This window comes from Leptonychotes weddellii, chromosome 9 (genome assembly GCF_054177405.1).
Source record: "Leptonychotes weddellii isolate Sample4059 chromosome 9, ASM5417740v2, whole genome shotgun sequence".
Taxonomy (NCBI): domain Eukaryota; kingdom Metazoa; phylum Chordata; class Mammalia; order Carnivora; family Phocidae; genus Leptonychotes; species Leptonychotes weddellii.
The window spans coordinates 91334938-91350929 of NC_138377.1; the positions used below are offsets into that span (position 1 = coordinate 91334938).

Consider the following 15992-nt stretch of genomic DNA (forward strand, 5'->3'; position numbering starts at 1 on the left):
CTGTGTCTCCTATTCTTGAGGGTAATGGCTTTATGAAGAAGAGGTCCTGTAGTGCTGTGCATTATAGTGTCCTCTGTTCCCTAGGGCCTGGTGCTTCCAAGAGTGTCTCCAATGTGTGCTGTGTGCACTCTGCGGTTGGGTCCTGGCCACTTTATCCTACAGGCCAGTAGTCTGCAGAGGCTGTCTGCTGGTTGTGGGCAGTTTTTGGTCCTTTGCATGAGTGTGGCATGTTTTAACTAGGTGTGCTCTAATTTGCTTGTTAAATGACACCTGTTGGGGCGCCTGGGTGGCTCAGTCGTTAAGCATCTGCCTTCGGCTCGGGTCGTGATCCCAGGGTCCTGGGTTCGAGCCCCGCATCAGGCTCCCTGCTCAGCGGGAGGCTTGCTTCTCCCTCTCCCACTCCCCCTGCTTGTGTTTCCTCTCTCGCTGTGTCTCTCTCTATCAAATAAATAAATAAGATCTTTAAAAAAATTTTTAAAAAAATGACAGCTGTCACCACCACCACCAGAACCAAGGCCCTGCAAAACTCCCGGGTCGGGAGATGTGGTATGGTTAGGGGTTTGCATCTGTCTTCTGGGGGCAAGGGACCTACTCTGCTGGGTCCGAAGCAAGTGTTACTAGGAAGGGTGGTTCCACCAATGTGTGGGGCGTGTGGAGGGGAGGGAGCTGGGCTTGCTGTAAGCAAGTTAGGTAGCAAGTGTTGATGCTACACTGTTCCCACAGGTGGCACTGTGCTTATGCTAAGCATCATGGGAGGGAAATGGTATCAGCCAGCTCTTTTGTTTCCATAGGTGTCTCTTTATGAACACTGACTCTCTGGGATGTGCTCTGAGATGAGCAGCTAACTTCCCCACTGTGTACCACAGCTATTTCCATGCTGTATGTCCATGTCCTTTTTGCCATGCCTTCCCTCCAAGATCAGCCCCAGTGCCCTTGAGACTCTTCCATCCACTCCCATTGACCTTTCAAGCTCCAGGCTTTAAGCTCCACTGGTTACAAGAACTCATGAAATTTGGCCCCTTTCTCTTTCCAAGGCAATTGCTATGGGGATTCTTTTTCCCCATGTGGTCCCCTGTGTGCTAGTCTGTCTCTAACCCTTCTCTGCAGTCACCCCTCCCTTCCTAGCACAGTGACCATCATCTGTTTCTCTCCCAACCTGCATCTCCACACCTCCTACCTTCTTTTTTTGTGGCCCCTTCTCTACCTTTAGTTGTGGAGTTTGTTCTGCCAGTCTTCAAGTGAATTTTGGGGGTATTTATGATGATCTGATAGTTATCTACTTCTATTTGTGGGATGAGGCAAGCCTAGGGTCCTCCTACTCCACTGCTATCTTCTTGCTCCCCCTCAAATGAAAGTCTGCTTCATTATTGTAAACACATTTTCTGTTTGTGTTCTTTGCCAGTTACTTTTGTCGATCTATGGTAAACTTCCACACATACAGTATATAAAGTCACTATCGTAATTGTTTTAAGTATTTATCCCTAATCATTTGCTTAATTTTGTTTACAGTGAGGTTTCTTTCTTTTTCTCCTATTTTCCCTGTTTTTCAGATGTATCAAAGTCTATATATTTGTAGTTAAAGATGTTGATCTTTCCCTTTATAAATTTTCTTTATTTTGGTGTTTGTGCTTAAAAGTCATTTCCCTCCCAGGAATCACAAAAATATCCACCTATAAATTCTTTGTAAGTTATTAATCTCTCTTAAATTTGTTTTGGCATGAGTGTGAGGTAGGGATCCATTATTTTAATAGGCATGATTACTATTAAATTATTAAAGCTAATCATAAAAGGCTTTTTCAGAGTCAGTAGATATACATAAAAATACCAAAACAATTCAAATGGAAATATATTTGGGAGATTTTTAAAAAAAGGTCTGTGTCTCTTTTATTGAGAAGATTCTACTTTGGCAGAGTTTTAGTTAATTCTAAATAGCTAACATGCCGTATTTAAATTTGCACATTAAACTTTTTTTGTTATTCACTGAGTTGGCTACTAGAAGTGATAATATTTGGAATTCACCTTAATTTCTATTTCTCTGGATCACAGTCCATTTTTGGAGCAACATGCCCTCCTAAACAGCGTCTCTTTTCAGGAATCGTGACTTTGGATCTTTCCAGTCTTCTGATGTCCCTGTTTTAGCTTCCATGTCTTTAGTTTAGTGAGTCATTCACCTAGTCCCAAAACCCTGGTTTTCCAGTAGTCCTACCTATTTTGAAACATAGTATATGTAGATGACCTCAGGTAAGACATCATGAGATCTCTGATGACTTGGCAAAATCAGATGTATTCAGAAGAAGAGCACTAACCCTCGGTATTTCCTGTTTTAGGAAAAGATGAAAGGCAAGAACAAGCTGGTGCCTCGCCTGCTGGGCATCACCAAGGACTCAGTGATGCGTGTGGATGAGAAGACCAAGGAAGTGCTGCAGGAGTGGCCACTTACCACGGTTAAGCGCTGGGCAGCCTCACCCAAAAGCTTCACCCTGGTACGGACTGGCAATGGGGAGGACCAACACGGCCTTGGGCAATACTGTGCGGTGGGAGAGAGAATACAAGCCCGATGGGTTTCCCTGGCCTTAGAGAGCAGTGTGCAGAGGGACAGATAGTGGGAGTCCACAGAGGGTGGGGACTGGTCCAGTCTTCTATGTTCCTGATGCTGTCTCTAGCATGCCCTAGAAGGAAACTTGCTAATGCTCAGAGGCTGATCAAATCCTCCCCCTTCATCTCTGCTTGTTTTAGAAGTTCCTAAGCATTGTGACATCTTGCTGAAGTGTGTTATCCCTGCCTGCCTAGAAACAGCATATATACAGAGGAAATGGCATAGACTTTAGGGTAGTATTCTCCGCTGGTCATCTCCCATTTCTGAGAGAGTTCTCTCTCCTCTCTGAGCCTTAATGTCATTAGCTTTAACATGGGAATCATAATACCTTTTCACAGAGGTGTTAAGATCAAACAAGGTGATGATGATAAAATTCTCAGTGTGAAGTACATGGAAAGTAGGGAGAATGTAGTCATCCCAGGCCTTCAGACCTCTGAATTCTTCCTCCCAACCTTAATAGTTGCTCTTAGCAGATTATAATTGTGTTATTATCTTAATTATAGCTGCATTGACACACAAGAATTGATAGCATTGTTATTTTGTAGGGCAAGTTGAGCAACAAGAGAAATCAATGCTGATAGTTATCCATCTCCTAGCACTCCTGAAGTGTACTATTCTCCAGGTCTAGTGAATACTTGAAATTTCAGCTTGTATCTAGGTAAGGTCTCATAATAGGGCATCAGAAAAAAAGGTATAAGGAAGGGGTTTTGGAGGGAGTATTTAGTTATCTAGTTTGATCATTGGTGGATAGACTCTTGCCAGTGGGAAGGAATCATCAGGAAATATACCTTCTTCCCTCCTGTAGTCAGTAAGAGCTCTACCTGCATGGCCCTTAAGAAGGGGTGTTCATACTTAGAGAACTGTGTTCTCCTCTTCCATGGTAGGAAGTTGTAGATAACTTGTAAAAGAGAAAAATCAAATCAATATAAACATGTTATTTAGAAATACTAGAAGAAACTGTGAAAGGTTTCAAAGTAGTTGCCTTTGGGGATAGGAGGGATGGAAAGTAAAGATAGTAATGGCTTAGGCAGGGGCCTGCTGTGTTTTTTTATGTACCTTTTAGTGCTATTGGTCTTTGAAAACTAGGTCCAAGTCCCATTTTGTTGAAAACAAAAAGTTATTTTAAAGATAAACAAGAAATAGTTATGAGTCGCAGTAACTACCTCAAGCACAAGAAAGAATGAATATCGATGTTTATTAAAGTTGGATTCAAGTTTGTAACATGTCTTATTTCTTTCCACTCTGAGCCTGAATTTAATTTCCAAGTGTTTGGAGATTCTCCTGTTGTCTTCCTATTATTCATTTTTAGTTCAGTTCTGTTACGGTTGAAGGACATACTCCGCATAATTTCAGGTCTTAGAATTTTAAGATTTGTTTATATTACAGGATATGGTCATTCTAGGAGAATGTTTGATGAGTACTTAACAAGGGTGTTAGGTAAATGTCGGATCCTGTTAGTTGATGTTGTTCCAGTCATCTCTATCTCAACAACAGTTGTGGATTTTTCTGTTTTTCCTTTCAGTTTTTACTGCATGTATTCTGAAGCTGTGTTTGGTGCTTACATGTACATTTAAGATCCCTCTGTCATCTTCATGGAGAAATTGTTTTACCATTTAGTTGTTTTGTTCCTCGTAAATTTGTTTGCTCTGAAATCTGCTTAATCTTAATAAAACCACTCATGATTTTTCAAATTAATGTTTGCATGATAAATTTTTCCATCCTTTTACTTTCAACCTACCTATATTATATTTGAGACAAGTTTCTTACAGAGTACATAAAGTCGGGTTGTGCTTTCTTAAAAATCTACTTGGTCAGTCTCTTTTAATTGGCCTATTTAGACCATTTATATTTCAATCTTGATATGTTAGGGCTTAAGTCTGCCATTTTATAATATTTTTCTGTTTATCCCCTCCATTTCTTTTTCCTCTGTTTTTCTTGCCTTCTTTTGGGTTACCTTTTAGAGTTCCATTTTGATTTATTTATAATGTTTTCGAGCATATCTCTTTGCTCAGTATTCTTAGTGATCTAGATATTACCAGATATGTAAGAAATTAATTATAACCCACAGGTGTGGATGTTTACCACTTCAAGAGAAGCTTAGAAGCTTCTATTTAGGACTCTTTACACTCCCCACTTTTTGAAAATAATTGTTCGAAAAACAATTTGTTGAGACTTTTTTAAATTGTATCTAGACATTATGGTTATTTAGTTAAGAGACTCTTGCTCTTACTTATACATTGAACACCATGTGAGATGGTGTTACAACTTCTGCTGCAACCATAGAATATGATTAAGTAAAACTCATGAGGTGCAGGATAAGTTACTACAGTTCCTTCTATTTTTTTATCTATCCCACTGTTGTTTTATTTTTAACCTTCCCAGCCTCCTGGGAAAATTTTGGTTATTACATTTTTCCTTATTATAGTTGTTATATGATTCCTTCTTCTGACTTATTTCTCTGTTGAAACCTATTTGTTTCAGGAGAATTTGTAATCTATGAAACATATTTTATGATGGCTGCTTTAAAATCTTTATCAGATAATTCCAATATCTGATTCATTTCAGTATTGGCATCAATGGATTATCTTTTCTTATTCATATCATAGTTGTTTGGCTCTTGATATGAGTAGTGACTTTTTAAAATTGTATCTAGACATTGTGATTAGTTAGGAGACTCTTGCTCTTACTTAAATCTTCTGTTTTATCAGACAGTCATCTTGTTTAGATTTAGTGTAGCTTTCTGGTCTCCTTTTGTGAGCTTTTCAGTGCTGTTCTGGATTGTTTTGACACTGCCAGAGTTCTCACTCAAAACTTGATGGTGCCGTTTGTGAAGGCATTCCCTTGGACCACCTGCTATTGACCTTTTTGGGATAGGCAGAAGCTACCAGGCCTGTCTTTGTTTATGCCATTGGGTGGAGGTCAGGAAGACATAGGCTTCACGTGACCACTGTTGCACAAGAACAAGACCACTGGCCTGTCTGGGTTGTGGAGCCGGGGCTGGGGTGGCCTGGGCTTTCACTGCTCTGCAGCTACTGGTGAGCACCGGCCCAGGTTGTGGAGGTGGTTTGAGGCTCCGAGATAGATCTCCATTGGGCTCCTCTCCTGGTCCTCTGGCAAAAAAGGACAGGCTTTTGAAATCCTGCCTTTTTGAGATTCTGGGTTTCAGGTACCCACCTGGGAGTAATCGGATATAAAGGAAAACCCAAGAATTCACCAGAGTGTGTTTTCTCAAGTATTGTGCTCCATAGTCAATCTACCTTTCCACCTTTCAGGGCCCTTTTACTAAATTTTAGGGTATTCAATTGTGTTTAAAGGGGAAGAGAAGGGAAAAGGGAGTCTATGCCATTTTGTTCCGGGACTAGGCCTCTTTACCTTTAAAACTGTAGATACATGATGTAGTTATATTTCTTCTAATGCTGTTTTTTCAGGATTTTGGGGAGTATCAGGAAAGCTACTATTCAGTACAAACCACTGAAGGAGAGCAGATATCCCAGCTGATTGCAGGCTACATTGACATCATCCTCAAAAAGGTATTTCATACTGATGCAAATTGGAAAAGCTGCCTTTTTTAAAACACTGACTTAGATGATGCTGCAACCTGGGGAAAAAAACAACAACAACAACACAAAACCACCATAATTTGAAGTACTTGATTCACTAATTTAATCTTAACATTAAGATTGCTTGAGTGTGCAGTCTTTAACCTCAAAATCCTACAAGAATTTCCATTTTAGCTGCAGTTCATATTTATATTATTACTGCCAGGTAATGAGCAGTAGTGCTTCACTTAGCTAATGAATGAGACTAGCTAACCACTCAGCATCTTCCTCTCTAGGTAGTTCTGTTAGCTTTCCAGCCTCTTTAGAAACCTAGGTTGAGGGTCTGAAAATGCTCTTCATATTTTTCATGAATTTTTTTTAAATAGGCTCCATGCCCAGCATGGAGCCCACTCTGGGGCCTGAACTCATGACCCCAAGACCAAGACCTGAGCTTAGATCAAGAGTCACATGGTCAGCTGACTGAGCCACCCAGGTGTTCCTCGTGAATTTTTACCAAATTACCAAATTTCATGAAGTTTTAGCAAATTCTTACCAAATTTAGTGGGGTTATATACCATAGTGGTATACAGACTGCCAAAGACTTCAAGATACAGCCCACTGAAATAACCAAGTTCAACTAGAACATCAGTATCTGTGTCTTGATTTTAACTGTATGAAATTTAGTCGATGCAGTAATAAACACAGAAGGCATATTTCTATGTTGTGTTAAACCATGTATTTATTTTATATTGTTACTTTGTTTTTGTTCACCCATCACCTACTCCAATACAAAGAATTTTGAGTAAACCTCAACATTTTTGCTTGTGTAGCTCCTTTTAAAAGGTATCTTAAGTTTCTTGCATCAAGACCTGCTGAGTTTCCTTTTTGTTTCATTTTACCTCAGAAACAAAGTAAAGATAGATTTGGATTAGAGGGGGATGAGGAGTCGACTATGCTGGAAGAGTCCGTTTCCCCAAAAAAGTAAGTATTTTTAAGAGCCCCAGAGAACCCGCCTTCTCACTAAATGGACAGGTTTCCTTGTGCCTACTCTGGAGTCTGTTGACCTGAAGTCCGTCAGAAGGGGAGACAGCAGTGCATTATATAAATGAGTCTTGCTTCTCGAAAGGTGGTTTCCAGACCATCATTTTCAGGGTTGAGTATATTCTTGTGGGGGTACGAGGCTGTGGATTTCAGGGAGACACAGAACAAAATGTAACTCCATCTTTAGACACAGTGAGTATTCGTGAATCCTGTTCTGCAGTTGCTCATTTAAATCTCCTAACGTGTGTCATTTTCATCAAATGCTGGAGAGTGAGTTTCTGTTTAATTCTGTGACAGTGGAGGAGTTATTGTTTATAGAACATGTGTCATGAGGCAGTAGAGGGAAGTGTTTAAAATATGGACTCCAGAGCCAGACTTGCTGGGTTCAAATCTCAAGTCTCTCTCTCTTTTTTTTTTTTTAAGAGAGTGGGGGATGGGGGGAGTTGCAGAAGAAGAGGGAGAGAATCTCAAGTAAGCTTCACACCCAGCGCAGAGCCCGACAGCGGGGCTCATTCTCACAACCCTGAGATCATGACCTGAGCTGAAATCAAGAGTCAGATGCTTAACTGACTGAGCCACCCAGGCGCCCCTTGAGTCTTTTTAATGTGTGGCCTTGGAGATATTACACATTTCCTCTGCCCCTTCATCTCAACTATAAAATGAGAGTAATGATAGTACCACCTTATACGATTTATTTTGATGACTGAATTATTATTAAGGCACATAAAACAATGCCTGGCACATCATAAATATTTACTATTCTTAACATCTTCATCATCATTTTCGATTCAGAACAGTCTCAAGTTAACCCCATTTTATAGGTAAGGAAACTGAGATTTTGAAAAAAATTTTTATTTATTTATTTATTTTTTTAAGATTTATTTATTTGACAGAGAGAGAGACAGTGAGAGAAGGAACACAAGCAGGGGGAGTGGGAGAGGGAGAAGCAGGCTTCCCGCCAAGCAGGGAGCCCGATGCAGGGCTCGATCCCAATCATGACCTGGCCGAAGGCAGACGCTTAACAACTGAGCCACCCAGGTGCCCCGAGATTTTAAAATTTTTAAATTAACATCTAATAAATGGTACTTTGGGAAAATCCCAGCAGCTGCTTCCCTTATGTTATGTAGAACATTGTGAAATTAGTTTCTTGCCTGCATTTGACTCTGTATGTCTAGCATGCTGTCTCATTTCACCCCAATAACAACCCCCGATGTAAGAGGTAGACCAGATGTTACTGCCTGTTTGTGACTGAGGAAACCAAAGCTCTGAAAGTTACTTCAGATGCACACATGAGGCAGAGCCAGGAGTCAGTTCATATCTTGTGATGTTTCTTACAGTACACTGCCAGAAAGTTCTAGCAGATTCAAGCATATTGAACTTGCTAAGTCATAGTAATTGCTTCTGGAACATTTCCATACTCCATCACTTTGTCCTGATTTGCTTCATAATCACCTTGAAGGTGTTTTTCCATTTGTCCCCTATTTTAGTACACAATTTGGAACCAAACCTGATGGTATGATGTGTTTCACGTACGTGGTACCCTCTTGAAGAGCACCTTAAGTCGTTGGAATTATTAATGACCATTAGCTGGAAATCAGTAAGCTAGTGCTTTCTGGCAGGGGTGAGTTGTTCCCCTCAGAGGACTTGGCTGCACTTGTCCTTCTAAGAGCAGTTGAGTAAGTGTCTGAGCCCAGAGCACTGAAACTCTTTACTGCCTTTTACCAAGGAAGCCCCTTCCCACTGCCTGGGGCATCATGGTGGGATCTGATCAAGGCAAGCAGGAAGAATGGTCCAGGTTGGTTCCCATCACAAGACCTGCCACTTCTCCCTGCTTTAGACATCGGTTGAGATCACAGGATGCAGCTGACTTCCTCCTGGAGCCCCCACATCCACCCTTCCTAGTGCCAACCCCTCACAGACATTACTGTTCCTCCATAGATGCCTGCTGTCTGGTATCCTAGCATGGCTCATGAGCTTTGCCCTGGGCAATAGGGAATGATCTGTGATGGTTGGAGAACCCTGGGACAGAGGCCTGGTCACTTAATGCAGCTGGTTCCTTAATGCAGCTGCTCACCAAATCTGCATGCATGCGCATGCCCGCACGCACACACACACACCACCTCTCTCTCTCCCCCCTGTCTCTCTCCCCCACCCCAGACTCTCCCTGTATGGGGTCTGTCCTCTGGGCTCCTGCCAGATAGTCCACCTTCATATGCTCAAAGTCCTTACCACTCATTCTAAGAACATATCAGAAGTAAAAATTTGATTTTTTTTTTTTTTTTTACTAAATGTCCTAGGAATCTTCCTAGATTTTTTTTTTAAATCATCTGGAGGAGGTGCCAAAGTCTGTCCAATCATCAAGGCTCCAGAGGTGTTTAAGTGCCCTCTGTGGTCAATGGCCTTGGTCTTGGGGGAAGAGAGCTAAGCTGTGGGAGATTCTCTTTTAGTTCCTTCCTACACTTCTCCTTTCAGTCCAAGGCTAAATGACCTCTGTCCTCAATGCCTAAATAGAACCTGGCCCACAGTAGATGTTTGTTGAATGAATGCTATTTCAGGTGGAATTTACCAGCTAATAGATTAATGTTTCCAAAACTTCTACTTACACCTGGAACATCATTGTTACAGAAACATAACAATGGTGGTGACGGCGGTGGGGGGGAGGGTCCTTAAGCAAAGCTAAATTGCGTAATATCATGAACCAACTGGGAATGGTTATTTATATTAATAACGATCAAAAGATTCATCTCAGGGTTCTTCTGAGTATTTCAATGCCACTTCATTCACAGTTCTGTTGATGCCTCTTTTGAATTGGCCTCCACAGCATAACGCAGCAAAAACTGTGACACTTGTGCTCTTATTTCACGGTATGTGAGTGGCCAGCCCGCAGTGACCAACCCCTGTCCCCTGCAGGTCTACCATCTTGCAGCAGCAGTTCAATCGGACTGGGAAGGCGGAGCACGGCTCCGTGGCACTGCCCGCCGTGATGCGCTCAGGCTCCAGCGGGCCCGAGACCTTCAACGTGGGCAGCATGCCCTCACCACAGCAGCAGGTCATGGTTGGGCAGATGCACCGAGGGCACATGCCCCCGCTGGTGAGGCTTCCCCCACGCTGGCCTTGGGCGTCGGTACGCTGCCTCTGATGTGCAGCGAGAGACACCAGCCCTGGGGAGAGCTTGTGTGCGTCATCACGTTCTCACCCGTTCCCATCCGAGCCGTGGGCTCTTCGGCTGCGTGGTCCCAGTGCCTGGCTCCCCGGTGCTCTCTTTAAATGGGGTGTCTTAGTAACTCCCTGTGCAGGATCACAGGTGTCCTCGGGGGCCGGAGAGCGACCGTGACCTCTCCACGTGACTGGTGATACAGAGTATAGAGCCCGGCTTCCTTGCCTTAATAGCATCAAGCTGCTAATTAGCCCAGGATTCCCCTTGGCGGGTCTTAGAAATAGACCCTGTCTGTAGTGGTTCACGCTTTCCCCTGAGCGGATCATTTCTTCTTCCCACTGCTCGTCTGCCTGCACAGGAATCATGTGCTGCTTGGGAAGAACTTTATAAAAGCTGAAAAACCTCAAAGCTCAGAAGTAATTTGACTCTGAAGAAGCATGTTGACTGTAGGTTTGGGTGGAATCCTTTCTTACTAAGCACAGTTCTTGGGTGTAATACGTTTCCTATGCGTGAGATCTTTTGTTCTCAGTACTGAAAGAGTGAAGTAGCCCCCTGCAAGGACTTTCTGAGTCTTCTTGTCAGCTAATTAAGCTCTCCAATTAAGCTCTCCACACTCTCCTGATCATAACCTCTCTATTGCATACACGCATATTGAGCATTCTATTAATAACAATCTCTACTCCCAGCCCCGTGCTTGAAATGGGAGGTGCTTGGGGTTGTTGAGACACACCGTGGGCCACTCTGTTTTGAGCCCGGAGTTTCGTGTAGAGGGTCGTGTCAGCCCCAGGAGAGAGGTTATGACCGCCTTGTGGTCATCTGCCTTTGCAGACCTCGGCCCAGCAGGCCCTCATGGGGACCATCAACACAAGCATGCACGCTGTCCAGCAGGCCCAGGATGACCTCAGCGAGCTGGATTCACTGCCACCCCTCGGCCAGGATATGGTAAATATTGTTCATGGTTGTCCCTCAGCGTGTCTGCCTGGCACAAAGCAGGGCTTTGCATTCTGTCTGCATTCAGCTGAGTGAATCTTTGTCCAGCCAGGTGAAGTGGAAACTCATGGGTTTTTTTTACCCCCAATATACTGAGTCTTTGTAGGAGGGGGTGCCCACAGGAAGAGAATCATGGGGTGCTGCTGGGTATTGGCAATACCTCTCAAGGGCCAAGAACTTGGACTCTGGAGTCACATGATCTGGGTTCCAAGCTAATGTCTGTGTGAATCCGGGCAACTTACTGTCTCTAAGCTTCCACTTTGTCATGCATGCACGGGGTCCTTAGGAAGACATGGTAATCCAGTTGTGTGCAGAGTTCTTAGCACACTACCTAACACATAGTGAGAGCTCAACAAGTATTAGCTGTTATTATCAGTGCTTCTCAAATGTTAGCATGCATCAGTCGCCTGGAAGGCTTGTTAAAACAGATTGCTGGGCTCCATCCCCTTTTTTCTAACTCAGTAGGTCCGGGGTAGGGCCTGAGATTTTGCATTTGCAACAAGGCCTCGGGTGCTCTGCTGCTATCTCGGGACCATGCTTTGAGAACCACTGCATTACTGTTCAGCTCTTCAGCAGGGCGGGGTAATTAGCTGCCTTTCTGTAGCTGCTACAGAAATTATGGAATTATCTAGCCCCTTCCTGCTCAGACTGTGGCCCATGGGCCAGCAGCATTGGCAATGTATAAGATCTCTGGAGAGGTGTAGAACTTTAGGCCGTACCCCAACCTTCTGAATCAGAATCTATTTGGTGTGCACGTTAAAGTTGGTGAAGCACTGGCTGGCACTGTCGTTCTCAGCCCTGCTTTGCACGTGAGAATTACCTGTGGAGCTTAAAGAACCAAGCCTGAGGCCCAGCTCAGGCCAAATAAATCCCTGTCATTGAGGGTGGGGCCTGCTTGTTTCATCTCCCCAGATGGTTCTAGTGGGCAATCAGGATTGCAAACCACTCCATTAGGATCGACAGGGCCATCCCAGGCCAGGGCCAAGATGTAATGTGTAGCCTCATCTTGCCCCACCAGGACAACTGTCCTCCAAGGCCTCCCTGAATGCTCTGATTTTCATTGGCGTGCTTGTCCACCTGCAGCTGCTGTTATACTCAGTGCTTTGTATCCCAAGTACCTGAAATCATTAAACATTCTTCATGGGGGAGCTTCAGAGTGAAAATACATAAGGCAGACACCCTCCCATAGCCAGCACTACCATGAGATGGTTTTAACATATTTGTATTTAACAGCCCTGCTTCACCAATTTTTAAAGTTTTGGTATACAAAAAATATTATTAGTGCTAGACACATCCTAAATCTCAATGAATATTTTTGGGATGTTTTAAAAGGGAAGCAAATCAGCATCATCTATTACCACAGGGTCATCATTATGAATGTCAGTGATCACTTATTGGCTAAGTCCAGAAATGCCAGGGAATGGAGAATTTGCTATTTATGGGTTCCAGTGACCATAAAGTATAATATCTCGAAAGGTTTTTAAAGACCATTGAATTCCTACAGTAGAAGAAATGTAAGGCACGGGACCTAGATGTAATCTGCTCGAGGTCATGTCACTTGTCAGTGGTAGAGCTGGATCTAGAACAGAGGTCTTGACCCATTCCCCCCAGTCCTTCCCAGAAAGGTGCCACATCTACACCACATTCATGTTAACAGAAGACAGTCTTTATGCCGAAAGAGAACACTCGTGAGCTGCAGTACCCTAATTCTAACCTCTCCACAAAACAAGGTGGAAATTAGCAACAGTTGTTGGTGCTGGTGTGCAGTATTATTGAGACATTAATTCTCATTTTTTATTAAATTTACCTAAATGAAGCCATGTAGAATTTTTCTTAAGATCCTAAAAGCTCAAGAAAAAACTGGAGGAAGCATGGAGGACTTACATGCCATTTAGCACCAGTGAATGAGCCAGGGGCCTGCTAATGACTTGACTTAAGATGACTTGAGGGCCTCGTTGGTGCCGGCCCAGGAACAAGAGTACAGACAAAATGCTGGTCTCATTTCATGGCACGATGTCTCTGGTGTCCCAGGCCGTCCCATGCAGACTGTGTTGTGCCCTTGTCTGGTTTTGCAGGCGTCACGGGTGTGGGTTCAGAATAAAGTCGACGAGTCCAAACACGAAATCCACTCTCAGGTCGATGCGATCACAGCTGGAACAGCTTCAGTAGTTAACCTCACTGCTGGTGAGTCTCCGAGGTCCTTGTGCTCTGTTGCGGTTTTGCTTTAGAAACGATTCCTGTTCTTTGATTGAAACAACAGATTTTCATGGGATGAGAGGCCAGTCTATTTTTAGGCGCTCTGAGTGCTCCAGGCACTTTTTCACACTGACCCAGGAGAATGGTGGGGAACATCTCATTCCTTTCCGTCGATATCATGCATCCTTCAGCAAGCCCTGACGTAGCTCTGCTCATTGTTCACCGGTCTGCTGGACGAACTTCGAAGTGTATGGGAGCTGGTTTCTCCCTTCTGGGAGCTTATAGTCTCAGATGGGTTTTGGAGGAATAGATCCATCACGCGGGCCCCTGTCCGTCTTGTCCCACAGTCCTCTCATGGCCCAGCAGGACGCCCACCTTGCGCTGTCAGGTGAGAGTCCGCAAATGTCTCGGCTTCTCTCTGCAGCATTTCAGTGCTTCAGCTGCTGACAGGGGCCTAACAGAAAGGGCCATGGGATGCCAAGACTTCCTTTGGAACTGTACAGGGGTTCATGCTCAGTAGTTCAGCGTAGGAGGCCTCGGGGCAAAAGGACTCGGGAGGAGCAGCACCTTGGAGACAGGGAGCCCGGTGTCACCCTGTGTGCGTGCAGCTTTGTGCCCAACTCCTGCAGAGTGATGGCTGATGCCATCACCCATCTGGGCTCTCCTCACCCTTCACCGCCCTCCTGTGACGGTGACGGCCCTTCTCTATTCCAGGTGACCCTGCAGACACCGACTACACAGCAGTGGGATGTGCAATCACCACCATTTCTTCCAACTTGACGGAGATGTCCAAGGGCGTGAAGCTCTTGGCGGCTCTGATGGACGACGAGGTGGGCAGTGGGGAGGACTTGCTCAGAGCTGCGAGGACCCTCGCGGGGGCAGTGTCGGACTTGCTGAAAGCTGTGCAGCCTACTTCTGGAGAGGTGAGCTCTTGGGGCACGCGGTCACTCAGGTTCTGGTGAGGCAGGTGCAGCCTTGAGTACTACAGGGCTCCTGCTCCGAAGCTGTTCCTTCCATCCTGATGGGGCATGTTACCATACCGTGGGGTTTGGAGTTGGTGAACTGGGTACAGAATCTATGGTTCAACTTTTGGGACTGGTTGTGCTGTTAGTAGGAAACCTCCCTGTCCCCTCACCCCAGGGTACTTGATTCGATTCAACCTCAGAAACACACACAGTCAATACACATTCGAAGGGGATGTAAGTTTGTGCCCTAATTTCCGTAAAGTGCGTATCACCTTCCTACCAGCTAAGCAAGACTCATTGATTGAACATTTCAAATCGATCCACCTAAGACTGGTTTGTGAGACATCAGGCATTTCCTTGCACAGATTTTACCAGGGTATTTAAGTCTCCCATCTAGCGGATAGACTCTCATCTAGGTGCAGGAGGAGGCCAGTCCCTCAGGATTCCTTTTGCTGCCCTGCTGTCTGATGGTGCTGTGGAGGAAATGTATTTTCTTTCCAACCAACGTGTGTTTTTCTAGCCTCGACAGACAGTTTTGACTGCTGCTGGAAGCATTGGACAAGCCAGTGGGGATCTTCTGAGGCAGATCGGAGAGAATGAGACTGATGAGCGATTCCAAGTAAGATATTTGCCGCCCCTAATTTTGGAAAGGAGTCTAAGTGATGGTCTAGACCCAAACAGGGAGAATGTATGAAAAACCAAGTCTTCATTGGGCTGTCAAGAATAAAATTGAGATGGATTTTCTTGGGGGCGGGGCATTTGTTAATTTTTTTTTAAATTTTCAATTAAAAAACTCACTTCCCTTCGTATCATGCATCATTCTTGTAAAGCGCTTATTTAGCTATTCTCACTGGTCAATATGCTGGACATTCATTAAACACAGAAGCGGAGGGAATAATGCCATGAACTCCCTTGTGTCTACCATCCAGTGTCTATCCTTATCAACTCATGGGCAGTCTTGTTTTGTCTTTTGGGGGCAGTTTTTTTTTTTTTTTTTAAAGATTTTATTTATTTATTTGACAGAGAGATAGAGAGCACAAGTAGGCAGAGAGGCAGGCAGAGGGAGAGGGAGAAGCAGGCTCTCCGCTGAACAGGGAGCCCGATGCAGGGCTCGATCCCAGGACCCTGGGATCATGACCTGAGCCGAAGGCAGCCGTTTAACCGACTGAGCCACCCAGGCGTTGGGGGCAGTTTTTAACTGCATTATTCTGGAGTCCGCATAAAAGAGGAAACGTGTGCTCCCGTATACTGTGCTCACATATAACATAGGCTCTCCTTTGTACTCAGAGGTGGGTCTATTGTCTGTGTCATATCCAAAATCAGCGTGGTAGGGACTTTTTTTCTTTCTGTCACCCTTCTTGTTCAGTACCAAGGATATGTGCTGTTTGTCCTCTGCTCACAGTTGTAGCCCCTGCTTTCAGCTGGTTTGATGTGCTGCCAGCTCAAATAGGAGCTCAGCTTGTCTGCCTCCATTCCCAGCTGCCACAGATGAGGGGAGCTCCAGGCTA

General features: G+C 44.4%; 1 protein-coding gene across 1 annotated transcript in view; it reads left to right on the top strand.

The window, feature by feature from the left end:
• The window catches only part of TLN2 (talin 2), a 408095-nt gene that overhangs the window by 251440 nt on the left and 140663 nt on the right, over nucleotides 1-15992 (top strand). The window contains exons 12-19 of the mRNA XM_081831869.1: nucleotides 2328-2483; nucleotides 6025-6126; nucleotides 7040-7116; nucleotides 10087-10267; nucleotides 11162-11275; nucleotides 13399-13507; nucleotides 14234-14442; nucleotides 15005-15103. Of these exons, the coding sequence (XP_081687995.1) occupies nucleotides 2328-2483; nucleotides 6025-6126; nucleotides 7040-7116; nucleotides 10087-10267; nucleotides 11162-11275; nucleotides 13399-13507; nucleotides 14234-14442; nucleotides 15005-15103 (1047 nt within the window). The remainder of the gene's footprint in view (nucleotides 1-2327; nucleotides 2484-6024; nucleotides 6127-7039; nucleotides 7117-10086; nucleotides 10268-11161; nucleotides 11276-13398; nucleotides 13508-14233; nucleotides 14443-15004; nucleotides 15104-15992) is intronic.